Source organism: Varanus komodoensis, unplaced genomic scaffold, assembly GCF_004798865.1.
Source record: "Varanus komodoensis strain SLA01 unplaced genomic scaffold, ASM479886v1 scaffold38, whole genome shotgun sequence".
NCBI lineage: Eukaryota > Metazoa > Chordata > Lepidosauria > Squamata > Varanidae > Varanus > Varanus komodoensis.
This window is the reverse complement of record NW_025335909.1, coordinates 6,457,535-6,470,141: the sequence shown is the minus strand read 5'-3', so window position 1 is coordinate 6,470,141 and position 12,607 is coordinate 6,457,535. Positions and strand designations below refer to the sequence as shown.

Below are 12,607 nucleotides of genomic sequence, written 5' to 3'. Positions count from 1 at the left end.
CAACTTCTTCTTCCTTCTCTTTCTCCTCCTATATTTTTATTTTATAGGAGGAGAAAGAGAAGGAAGAAGAAGTTGCCCTGGCCAGATCATATGTTTTAACAATTGAAATGATGTTTAAATAAAAAGGTCTTTACCTGGCGCCGAAAAACCAGTAACGATGGTGCCAGGCGGACCTCTTTGGGGAGTGAATTCCATAGGTTGGGCACCACCGCAGAGAAAACCCTCCTCTGGGTACTTACTCTCCTAATTTCTTTCATGGAGGGGTTTGCACCCAGATAAGATAGGATTGCAGCCTTTGGTCATTTTAACTTTCTCCTTTGAAAGAAACACTGCCTTTTAATTAACTTCTGACATTTCAATTTGGAGGGCTTCTGAAGAACTTAAACACCACCTTTGAGGAGATGGAGGTTGTCAGCAGAGCTGGTCTGGGGATGCTGAAGTTTGTTGATGCCGTGATGAGCTACTGCGACGTAGCGAAGGAGGTCAAGCCAAAGAGAGAAAAGGTAGGAAGAGGAATGTGGAAGTGGGCAGAATAAGAGCCACGTTAAATGTGACCTGGGAGTTGACACTGGTAGCTCCAGTCGCACCTCTATTTCAAAAGTGGGGCTTGAATCAGAGGTGGGGGCATTCTGGTGCTTTCCCTGTTTGAAGCCAAGGAGGCATCCAAGGTGGAAATGAGTCCTTTTTTCTAGAGGAACCAGTGATAACATGTTTGGATGTTGTAAAGGTTCCCATATCAAAAGGGGCCGATACAGCATGTTAAACAGCGGGCTCCGTAAACCCAGAGGGGTAAACAGAGGGGAGACAATCTTTCTTTCATGCAGGTGGCCAGACTGGAGCGGAATTTCTTCTTAAGTAAGCGTGAGCTGGAGAAGATCCAGGCTGAGCTGACAGCCATCCAGAATGAGCTGAAGGCTCTGGGAGATAAGTATGAGGCAGCAATACGGGAAAAGCAGCAGCTTCAGGAAGAAGCAGAGATTATGGAACGGCGGCTTATTGCTGCTGACAAACTCATCTCAGGCTTGGGATCAGAAAATATAAGGCAGGTGCATTACAATTAGCTTTGACATTCTTTGTGGAGGTTTTGTAAGGAAAAAGTGAGGGTTTAATACCGGGGGAGTTATCTCAACATCTTGGCAGATGCGGGTTTCCTAGGGCACGAGTCCGCCATGGTTTTCCTTCTGCAGATGTACTTTTCCTGCTAATAAGCTCCTCCCAGTGTCCAGCAGCTGCCATTTCCTCATCCAGGGTCAGGTGATGCTGACCTGCCATCCCTTAAAGCCTCACACTAGAGGCATTGACTTTTAAATTTTCCCCACTGGTGGCAATTGCTAGATTGTCTCCTAAGCAACAAAAGAATCACCCCCACCCACACACACACTTGCAAGTCACCAACCCCAAATGAAGAGCCTGCATTCATCAGTTGAACTTGAGTGGACCTGGAGTCCAGTTCCTGCAGTGATAGAAGATCCTGGATCCTTGGCATTCCCAGCATATTAAAAAAAGTGATCAAAAGCTGTACCCTCCTCAGCTCTAAAACCTTAACCAGGGATGTTCAGAATATTTGTCAGAACAATGGAGCATCTTGTGGCACCTCCAGTACTGGAATTTAGTTTGGCATAATCTTTACTACAGTTCTAGCCCTGCCACCTCCGCAGTAGCTGAGCTTTTCCGGGGCTCCTTTCTTCTTCCAAGATTGTATATTTTTGGCTGTCCCTTCCCTGGACTAGCTACCCAAGCGTGGAGGGCCCTGATCCTTCCCTTCTAGATGATGTTTCTAGAAGATGGTTTCTGTGAGTCGCTTAAAACTGATGTGTTGGAGCAGCTGCATTTTCACTCATTTTTGGTCAGGTGGATGAATGATTTGGAGGAATTAAAGAGACGGCAAGTGAAGCTGCTAGGAGACTGTCTGCTGTGTGCAGCTTTCCTGAGCTACGAGGGTGCCTTCACCTGGGAGTTTCGGGATGAAATGCTGAAGGAAGTGTGGCGGTCTGATATTCAGACTCGGGAGATTCCTCTGAGCACGCCTTTCCGATTGGAAAACCTCCTGACAGATGACGTTGAGATTAGCAGGTAGGCTGGAACGGTGACCCCTTAAAGCCCAAGAGCCTTCGTCCAGCATTGTGTGTGGCTTTTCAAGGCCCAGGCAGTGATGTACTTCATCACTTCGTCTGGTGGCAATTCTGGCACTCTGGCGCCCAGCCTCCAGCTCACTTTCACAGCGCCCCATCCGCTTGCACCTCAACACAAACATACATATGCACACATTTTTGCACGCACTTATTTTGTTGGCCGATGGTCTGCCCTTGGACTTACGAGCCTCTCAAAGAAAGGTTCCCCTTTGTTTCAGTTCAGAAACCCCCCTCTCAACTTCTTTCGTTCCAGGTGGGGGTCTCAAGGTCTGCCTCCAGACGAACTCTCAGTTCAAAATGGCATCCTCACCACACGAGCCAGTCGCTTCCCCTTATGCATTGACCCACAGCAACAAGCCTTGAACTGGATTAAGAGGAAAGAAGAAAAAAATAACCTGAGGGTGAGGGGAATTAAAGAGTCTGTGTGTGTGTGTGGGGGGGGGGGGGGGTTCATGTATAATGCATCATTTTAACCAGAATATAGGAAGTGGGCCAGAGTAAAGCTGATCTGTACTTGAGGAGGGAAAAGGTCAATCCGTTTATGGCTAAGAAAAGGCTTGGAACCCAGAACGGGTTCTGGGTAAACCCAGGAACCCAGTAGGAGTTCAAGAATAGGGAGTTTGGGGTTTCTTAGATATTTCTTTCTTCGATATAAAGCAGCCTTGGATGAAAGAAAGAAAGCAGACTGTCTTTCTGGAGCATTTCATCCCTTCCTGCACGCTCCTTGTTATTTTCTGCCCCAGCAGCAAAGCTTTCTGACCATAGGGACATCCCTTCCCTTACACAGTTGTTTCCTTGAACTTCGTGCTACTAAGTTGAGGCCTCTTCTGTGCCAGAGCACAGCAAAGGGTAAGGGAGAGCTGCTTCCGTACTCCTCCAATAAATTTGCAGAGCAGGTTGAAGGGCTGGTTTCTCAAGAAACCAGTGCACTTGGGGACCAGAGGACAGCAAAAGGTGACCCGTGTTTTACTTCAGATGGTTGGCCTACCATTAATTTATCTGTCAAGTAATGAATAGAAAGGGAAAGGCGCTGTTGTAGCAACTTAGCTTTGAGAGAACTGTGAGCTTTGCTTGGATTAAAACACTCGCTTTGGTAGTGCTGAAGTAAGGCTTGATCGAGGAAGACCTGCATTTATCAATACTGTCAAGCATGTCTATATATACATATCTTATTCTTTCCTAGATGGCCTCTTTCAATGATCCTGATTTCCTTAAGCAACTTGAAATGGCTATAAAATATGGGAACCCTTTCTTGTTCCATGACGTCGATGAATACATTGACCCTGTGATTGATAATGTCTTGGAAAAGAACATCAAGAGTGCCCAGGGCCGAACCTTCATCATTCTTGGGGACAAGGAGGTTGACTATGACACCAATTTCAAATTGTACTTGAACACCAAACTGGCCAATCCTAAATACTCACCATCAGTGTTTGGCAAAGCCATGGTAATCAACTACACAGGTACCTGATAAGCAGTACATTTTTTTTTCCTTTGTAATGAATAATGAATTATCTTCAGTTGTATTCCTTCAGCAAAGAACTGTGATCTTTGCCAAACTGCAGCTCATGGGCTCTATCTGGCAAATAGTCCTCACAGTAGAGTTTGGTGAACTTAGAGCCCATTTTGTTTGCCAAAATTAAATAGATCCATTTCTCCACACTCAAAAGCCAGGACTCAGTTGAGAATACTGTTACAAGCCATCTGGATGATGGTGATGATGATATTTATATTCTGCCTTTTTTCCTCTTGCAAGGAACTCAAGGTGGTTACAGGGTTCTCTCTGTTTTATCCTCTCAGCAGTCCTGTGAGGTATGTTAGACCGAGAGTCTCAAAGCCATCCATTCATGTGCAAGCATGGGTAACATCCCGGTGCTCCCGAGTCTGAGATCAGCACTACACAACACTAGCTGTGGAAGAAATAACAAGCGGCTCTTGCGAGTTTTGCCTCTGTTTGCTTGCCACCTTAGAGACCCTTTTTTGGAAAGCCACGACAGAAGATTTGTATCCTATGTGCATTCCATAGAGCTCCCTGTGGCACGTCCAGGGTTCCCCCTTGCTCTTGCCTCCAGGCCCTGACCAGGCCCAGTCCTGTTTCAATGAGGTTGCTGCATCATGTATGTTCATCCCGTGTCCTAGAATTGCTCGCATCGTTAAGTCACGCTTAATTGTGACAGTGTAGTGCAGATATTATCCCTTGTCTTTCTCTGTCAGATCATTTTTGAGTCAATGCACAATGCTGGTTCCTGGAGCTTTACGGAAGTTGATGGAAAAATGGCCCTTTGCCTGCTTTGACTCAGTTTCACTGAATCCAACCAATGTGCTAACGATGCAACAAGCAGGTGCATGACTTACTAAATGGTGCTCAAAGTATCCCAGTTCTTCCTAAGAAAGATCCAGCTGCCCTCACATAGTAGAGTGAAGATCATGTTGGGGGGGGGGGGAAATGCCCTTGTTGAACTCTCGAACCCCACCCTTCTAGTTACGTTGAAAGGTTTGGAGGACCAGCTGCTCAGTGTGATTGTTGGATTTGAAAGACATGAACTGGAGGAACAGAGAGAACATCTCATCCAGGAAACAAGTGAAAACAAAAATCTGCTGAAGGACCTGGAAGATTCTCTCCTTCGTGAACTTGCAACATCCACTGGGAACATGCTGGACAATGTAGACTTGGTACATACTCTGGAGGAAACCAAGTCCAAAGCTACAGAGGTATGAGCTATACACCGAGTTCTGCAATTTTCTGCCAGATAGCTGCCTTCACTCCTTTACAGTCCGATCGACTCTAAGGGCTAAGTTGCACCCTTTTATGAAAAAATCTACATTTTAATTCCTTAATGGAACCAGTTATTCCATATTTCTGTATTCCTAATTAACTTTGTACTGCCATGCCCGTAAATAGAGGTCTGTAGCCACTGGCAGAGCATGGATTTTGCGTATAGAGGGTCTCCTAGTCAATCCCTGGCATCTCCAGTGCAAGGATCTCCAGTAGTGGGGCTGGAAAAGACCGATGATCTGAGCCTGAAGGGCCACTCCTGGCTGGACAGTTGTGGGCTAGATTAGGAGTGGTGAACCTTTTTTAGCCAAAGGTCCAAATTCACTTTTAGAGAAGCTCTCAAGAGTTGCCATCCAGTGGTATGTGTGCCAAAAATACCAGCTTGTGTAGCTTAAATCTCCTCTTACAAGCCACGAAGCATTTCAGCCTTTTAGAAGGCTGGGGAGGGGGGGAATTGCACCAATTCAAGGAAACTAGGAAATGATTGGTGGTTGGAGAAAAGGATTTGGGGCCAGGGGAAAGGTTTGTGGCCCTCCTAGGGAACCCCAAAGTGCTGAATTTGGACTCTGGAAAGGGTAGACTGGGAACCTGGGCCTGAGGTTCCCCACACATGGGCCAGACAAACCAGCAGAATGGCGCTGCGTAACACAGATTATCAGAGGTAATCCAGAGATGCATATCATTCTGAATGAATTTAGGGCAAATTTTTACTTCCTTTTCACCTATTTGAAAATAAATGTCCATTCAGAAAAACAGGATCTTAATCCTGTAGCGGCAGCATAATCAGCACCAAAGTCCCCTCCTGCCACCTCCAGTATGTATATTTGGGGTATTAAGATGAAGAACGGCAGCAGACTCCTCCTCTCAATATTGAATCCATTCCCCCATAGCATTATATTCACTGCTGCAGGCTTCATCTTGAATTAAAATGATTACTTGTCCGGTACAACCAGGTGACAGAGAAACTCAAGCTGGCTGAGAAAACCGCAGTTGACATTGACAGACTGCGAGATGGCTACCGCCCAGCTGCCAAGAGAGGCGCCATTTTGTTCTTCGTGCTGTCTGAGATGGCCCTGGTCAATACCATGTATCAATACTCCTTGGCTGCCTTCTTGGATGTCTTTGGCTTCTCCCTTCGGAAGTCCTTGCCCGATACCATTCTTGCAAAGAGGTTGCGAAACATCATGGACACGTTAACATTCAATGTATACAATTACGGCTGCACAGGTTGGTATGACTGAAAAGCTACCAGAACTCCTAAGGAGAACATCTTCAGAGCAGTGTGCGAAGCTTGTCCATTGATTCTTCCCGCGGGCCTCTCTGCAGTGGTGCATGTTCCTTGGCTTTATGGCTTCGGTGTGTTGCTGTTTGAACGATAAGGCCTGGGGAGGTGCACTGTATGTGCTCCTGTCTTAGCTCACAGGAGAGCTGGCACCTCCACCAAGAGCTTTCCAAATCCTCATGAATGCTGGGAATGGCCAGACACACAGGGCGGACCGAACTGGGAAGGTGGCACCTGTAGCTGGAGTTAGAGGGTCGGGGGCTTGAGCAAGAGTTGTCGAAGTGAATGCTGTGCTGTGTGTGCAAGGCGCCCCTGCATGGGCACCAGGACACGTGTCCCACCAATCAGGGCTCATTAACCAGAACAGCCAGTGCCTTGGCCTTTTCAACTGGGAGCGTCCTGAAGAGGCTGGCAAAGCTGCTCCTTCAGAAAGAATGGGGTGGCTCTCTGGGCGTAAGCCAGAGGCTTTCCCTGTATTGGCTCAGAGCATGTTCTGTGACTTACCCCGGACTCCTCATTGCGGGTGTACCTGGCAGGGAGTGATGCCATCCGTGTTCAGGGAAATCCCTCCATCAGTACTGATTTGTTGATCGAGGCCTTCCAACCAGCCTCCAGGAGCCCCATCAGGAGCCCTAGAATTCACAACGCTGTGCCTGACTCTTCAGTTTTTGAATCAGAATTTCAGTTTGCGCCGACACTGACTGCCTCTTGGTGGTCTGTTGGCATCAAGTCGCAACAGTTCTTGTGGTTTGCGTTCACAGGCCTGTTTGAAAAACACAAGTTACTCTTCTCCTTTACCATGACGATCAAGATCGAGCAGGCTGATCACAGAGTCCCTCAGGATGAACTGGATTTCTTTTTGAAAGGTAAATGAATGCTCTCCTGAACTCCAATCAGCTCATGCCAGATATAAAAGCTAGCAGCGTCTTTTAGTTATCCAAGGCCTTCCATTAATGCTTTTATTTATTTATTGGTTTGGCCTTCTAGTCCTCGTTTTCCTGCAGAATGGGATGCTGCACTTCATGAAAAAAACATTTTAATGTATGCTATGCTTTGTAAAAGTAGATCTTATTACACAGGTGAAAGAAAAGAGGAAGCTGCTGTTTCATGAGCTTTTTTGTAGTACATTGTATGAGTTCCATCATTGAAAAGCCATTTTGAGTAAGTGTACCTAAAGTCAGTCCATTAAAATTGCTGTATCAAGCTATCTGAGGATCTTTGGGGTGAAAGAAAGATGGATAATTCCTTCCTTCAGCAAATTAACAAAAGCTATTTGTTGCTCTAAGAAAATTTCTAAAATATAAATGCATAGGTTATGCATAGATTGTGGTAACCATATTTCCTGTTCTGTCTTTAGGAAATCTTTCTTTGGAGAAGAGTACCCGAAAGAAGCCATGTTTCTGGCTTTCTGATCAAGGCTGGGAGGATGTCATCCGTGTTGCTGAACTGTTTCCCGAACAATTTGGTTCTCTTCCAGATGATGTGGAGGAAAATCCAACTGAATGGAAAGCTGTGAGTAGGATCCACTATTCTGAGTGTTGCGAATTAGAGCAGGCAGTGGCTGGCTTTTCAGGAGACGCCTTTAGAAGGTCTCCTCCTTTAGAAGCATTGTCAGAGTCCATTCTGCACTGACTTGACATCCTGTACTTTTTCTACAGTGGTATGATCTTGATGCCCTGGAACAATCCCCATTTCCCATGCACTACCGGAAGAGCCTCACCAATTTCCAAAAGCTGCTGCTCTTGCGTTGCTTCCGGGTTGACCGTGTCTATCGTGCTGTGACTGACTATGTTACCCTCACAATGGGTGTGAAGTAAGTCACGTTCTTCTTTTTTTTAAAAAAGGGGCCCTTTTTTTTTTTTTTTTTTTTTTGAGAAGAGTCTGAGCTCTGTTTTATCACGACGATGAGTTTAAGCTTCCCCTGCCTGGTAATCCACTCCATGCTGTTCCCTTCCCCTCTTCCCAGATATGTCCAGCCACCAGTGATCAGCTTTGATGCCATCTTTGAGCAGAGCACCCCAAACTCACCAATAGTTTTCATTCTAAGTCCTGGCTCTGATCCTGCAAGTGACCTTATGAAACTGGCCGATCGGTCGGGCTTCGGAGGGAATCGGCTCAAATTCCTGGCCATGGGACAGGGGCAGGAAAAGGTAAGTGCAGGACCATTCAGCCACTCTGAGTGCACGAAGGCAAGTTTTCTGTAGAAGGCTGGGAGTGCTTTCCTTTCATACTTACAAGCTCATTGTGGTGCTTCCAGCTGGATGCCCAAGTCCTAATTTGAAAAGCAGGAAGCGAATGCATGCATCTGCCGGAAAGGGAGTCGCACACATTTCTTTCAAGTGGATCGAGCTGTTTGTATCAACCGTGGTGTTTGTGCGTGAACACAGTTGTGAGCACTCATAATGGTCAGTCGGATGTGCTTCATGTTCTGAGCCCTGCACTCTTTTCCAAAGGGGCTCGCTCTGCGGGACCGTGTTCCTCGTTCCTTTGCTCATGGAGTCCTGGATCAGACTAATAGCTTCATGAGCTTTCTGTGTCTCTCTGCATTTTTCCAGGTTGCACTGCAGCTGCTGGAGAATGCCGTGGCCCGTGGACAGTGGCTAATGCTGCAGAACTGCCACCTGCTGGTGAAGTGGCTGGTTGACCTGGAGAAGGCACTAGAGAGGGTCACTAAGCCGCACCCGGATTTCCGCTTGTGGCTGACAACGGACCCCATCAAGGGCTTTCCCATTGGTATACTCCAGAAATCTTTAAAGGTACAAAACCATGGCAGGACACCAAGAAAGGAGATTGATGACCTTGGAGCTGGATGAAGGCCTGGCCTGAATTTACCTCATGTACCCCTAAGTCAAATACTGAGTTAGAGTAAGAAACTCCAACTCCTTCCTTATGTTTGGGTGCACGGCTGTTATTTGTGGCGGAGAGCATAGGAGCTTGGGGATCCAACACTCTGAAATGTGTTGGGATCTTTCCTGCCGTTTTCAGTATCTGAAAATAATCAGCTGATGTCTATACTGAGTGGAGCCTCCTTGTCAGTGGAGCAGACAGTCTGACAAGATGAAGCACTGAACTGCTTCAGAAGTCTGAGACATTTGTCACAAGCAAGATGAGCTGGTTATTTTTACATCACAAGCGGCAGGAACTCTGCTAATGATCTTCCATCAGCAGCTTTGTTTCTCCTCCTTTTAATTCCGCATGTCCGCATAAATCATAGCACTGAACAGATGTGCAAGCAGCAGAGTCACACTTAAGTCATTTTTACAAGGCCAGATCTTCATCTGGAGTGGCAGTCTGCAAAGCACTTGCTTCCACATGATCCTGGGGAAGCCACAGGGTCTTCTGCAGACTCGCCTGCAGAAAACTCTCTACCCTAGTGGGAGAGCACATGTTTTGCCTGCAGAGCTGGCACCTCCAGTTCAAAGGATGTGAAGTAGCAGGCCTTGGGAAGTTGTGGGATCTTGGAGAAGAGGGTGCATGTTATGGGAGTTGTAGTCCAAGCCACGCAGAAGGCACACAGTTGTCTGCCATTGCCCTGGTGAGTTGGACTGGACCGTACTGGAATAGATGGATCATTGTTTTAATTCTGTGTAAGAGCGCGGCCCAATTTAGATAGTAAATATACTCGTAATCATAGAGCTAGCAAGAGAGACTGGTAGAGGTCAAGAGATCGGTGCTAAAGAAAGGAAAACAGTATTGGCCAACCATACAGAAACTAACTTAATTTTGGAAAAGAGGTATTAATAAGGGAGGCTTATTTTGGTAAAACTTATAAATTTTTGGTAAGGAGTGGAGAAGAGAGTCCTAAAGCACACGCTGCAAGGGAAGCGTCACCTCCGTGAGCGAATCCAGTCACGGATGGTTGTCATTTTCTCCATTGCTAGGTTGTCACAGAGCCGCCCAATGGGTTGAAACTGAACATGCGAGCCACCTACTTCAAAATCTCTCATGATTCTCTTGACCAGTGCCCGCACCCTGCTTTCAAGGCCTTGGTCTATGTCTTAGCATTTTTCCATGCCGTGGTTCAGGAGAGGAGGAAGTTTGGGAAGATCGGCTGGAACGTGCCTTATGATTTTAATGAATCCGATTTCCAGGTAGGAAGCTAACTCATATCCTCCAAGAATATGCAACTCAGCATCTCCCATGGCATAAAGGTACCCATGGGTTGGGGAAAACACACACAAATTCAGGCTGCAGGCCTATACACATGTGATCCCACTGAACCCAAGCATCTAACCAGTCTTTCCTTGCGGTGCACTACCTGATGCGTATGACTCATTGCCCCATTACCAGCTCAACTGGCCCCTGAGGGCCACCGTTCTGTGAGATGCGGGGCTGGATGGCCGCCCTGGGGGAACGGTGAACTGGCTGGGCTGTCTCACCTCTTCCTCTGAAGAAGTCGGGGGGAGTGGCTGCGAGCTAAACTTCGGATTTCCCATTTTATTTGAGGAACACAATACATAACCCAAGCAAAGGCCACAGTGACTAACCTTTCCTCCCGCTCTGTTCAACAACTGCTTTAGGTCTGCATGGAGATCCTCAATACGTACTTGACAAAAGCATTTGAGCAGAAGGATGACAAAATTCCGTGGGGGAGCCTCAAGTACCTCATCGGAGAGGTGAGCAAGCGCTGGGGCTGCTCAGTGATTCCGGAGGACAAAAATGGTTTGCATGGAGCTTCCATGGCCGGTAGTCAGACTGTTGCACCCCTCAAGGCTGGTTTTGACTACTCCAGGGGTGCCGAACCTCACGCCTGGGGGCCAAATCCATCCTTCCCGCTGCTGCGTGCTAGCTCTCCATGGCCACATCCTCTCCGTTGTGCAGCCACGTTCCTTTCCTCCAACCGTCTGATTTGACGAAGTCCTCCTGCTTGTGCAACTGTTTTTTTCCTGTTCTGAAAGGGCTAGTTCTTGGCCGCAAGAGCTTTCCACTAACAGAGGCTGGTCCTTGTGGCCCCAGTCCGTTGCGCCGGCCACTGCCACAAAACCCCCGGAAGCTTCTCCGAAGCAGAATGTGGCCCTTGGGTGAAGGAGGTTATGCACCCTGGCCTGCTCTCCTGGCAGAGGTTCTACAGGGTCTTAGGCCTGGGTCTTCAGCGCGGTCTCCTCCACGCACCCTCTTCACTTTTTATCTGGAGTTGCTAGGATTTGATTCCCTGGCTTTCCGTATGTAAAGTGAGTGACTGCTGCTAAGCTGTGGCCACCGAAAGGAGAATGCCTGGGCAGTGTCTGCTCCATGAACCGAGGAATATGGGGAGCTGTGCACCTCCTCCTGTGAAGATGAACCGCATCCATTTCTAGGTGATGTACGGTGGGCGAGCCATCGACAGCTTTGATCGGCGCATCCTCAGCATCTACATGGACGAGTACCTGGGGGATTTCATCTTCGACACCTTCCAGCCCTTCCATTTCTTCCACAATGATGACGTTGACTACAGAATCCCTGAAGGGCAAACGAAGGATGAGTTTGTCGGTAAGCCAGGCCCCCTTGTATGTTGACTTTCGGATGTATTTTCCTGCCTGGTCTCCTAAAACTTTTTTCTTTCCCCGTGGTAGATCTTTGCAGCTTGTCCTATTCAGAGATTGATTTCCCTAAGGGACAGTTCTGCAGGGTCACTCTGTGCAAACCCCACTGATCATATTCTAGGTGTAAGTGGAGCCAGAGGCAAAAGGGCAGGGCCCAAAACACCAAGGGGGGGGGGGCAGCCTATTTTAGCTGAAAGCACTTGCTGCTGGTACCTAGGCCCCACCAGTGGCACGTCATCCTTTTAAAATGGGGAGGGGGGGAGCTGTTCCAAAGCTACTGAACTGTGCAATAGTTAGCAGTGGGGGAAATGAAGCAGGACCAGCAGAAAGGGGTGTGCTCTTTGGGGGAAGCCTAGAGGGCTAGATTTGCCTCCCAGGCCTGAGGTTCTGTATCCCTGTTCTAGATCCACCTCCCAGGCCCTTGCGGTTTTGCGAAGGCTCAGTTAGTCGTACCACGGTCTGCATAGCTCCCTTTAGCAGCAGCAGAAGGATGCACCATTGTTTGTAGTGGTGCCTGCCATGTGGCATGTTCTTCTCTCTGAAATACACGGGACCCTTTGCAAATTTAGGTGGTTAGTTTGGTTTTCCTCCAGGCTGATAATCTTGTACATGTATGTTCTTTGTTTTGTTTTCATCAACGGGTTCTGTATTTGTTTCAAACAAGAAGTGGCATATAAATATTAATAATAGTGAATCCAAGGTGTGAAATATGTTGGCCAGAGAGATGTAACAGCCCTTAACTTTGCCCTGCTGGAACTTTTTAAGGCTGTTCTCTTTCTGTTGAGTTTCCCCTTCAGCACTCCTGCTGTTGTTTTTCTTTAAGGCTCTGACCCATCATTGCTTACAGGTTACCCAAAATAAGGAGTACTGCCATTTTCTGTGGGGTACTGAAACT

At 47.4% G+C, this 12,607-nt stretch overlaps 1 protein-coding gene across 2 annotated transcripts in view; it reads left to right on the top strand.

The window, feature by feature from the left end:
* Positions 1 to 12,607, top strand: part of DNAH10 (dynein axonemal heavy chain 10) — a 66,319-nt gene that overhangs the window by 49,777 nt on the left and 3,935 nt on the right. For both annotated transcript variants that reach the window (XM_044440640.1, XM_044440639.1), the window contains 15 exons: positions 367 to 503; positions 825 to 1,042; positions 1,852 to 2,073; positions 2,386 to 2,533; positions 3,316 to 3,595; positions 4,615 to 4,844; positions 5,862 to 6,135; positions 6,952 to 7,056; positions 7,548 to 7,702; positions 7,849 to 8,003; positions 8,157 to 8,340; positions 8,746 to 8,946; positions 10,072 to 10,281; positions 10,711 to 10,806; positions 11,488 to 11,659. In XM_044440640.1, coding sequence (XP_044296575.1) covers positions 367 to 503; positions 825 to 1,042; positions 1,852 to 2,073; positions 2,386 to 2,533; positions 3,316 to 3,595; positions 4,615 to 4,844; positions 5,862 to 6,135; positions 6,952 to 7,056; positions 7,548 to 7,702; positions 7,849 to 8,003; positions 8,157 to 8,340; positions 8,746 to 8,946; positions 10,072 to 10,281; positions 10,711 to 10,806; positions 11,488 to 11,659 — 2,787 coding nt within the window. The remainder of the gene's footprint in view (positions 1 to 366; positions 504 to 824; positions 1,043 to 1,851; positions 2,074 to 2,385; positions 2,534 to 3,315; positions 3,596 to 4,614; positions 4,845 to 5,861; positions 6,136 to 6,951; positions 7,057 to 7,547; positions 7,703 to 7,848; positions 8,004 to 8,156; positions 8,341 to 8,745; positions 8,947 to 10,071; positions 10,282 to 10,710; positions 10,807 to 11,487; positions 11,660 to 12,607) is intronic.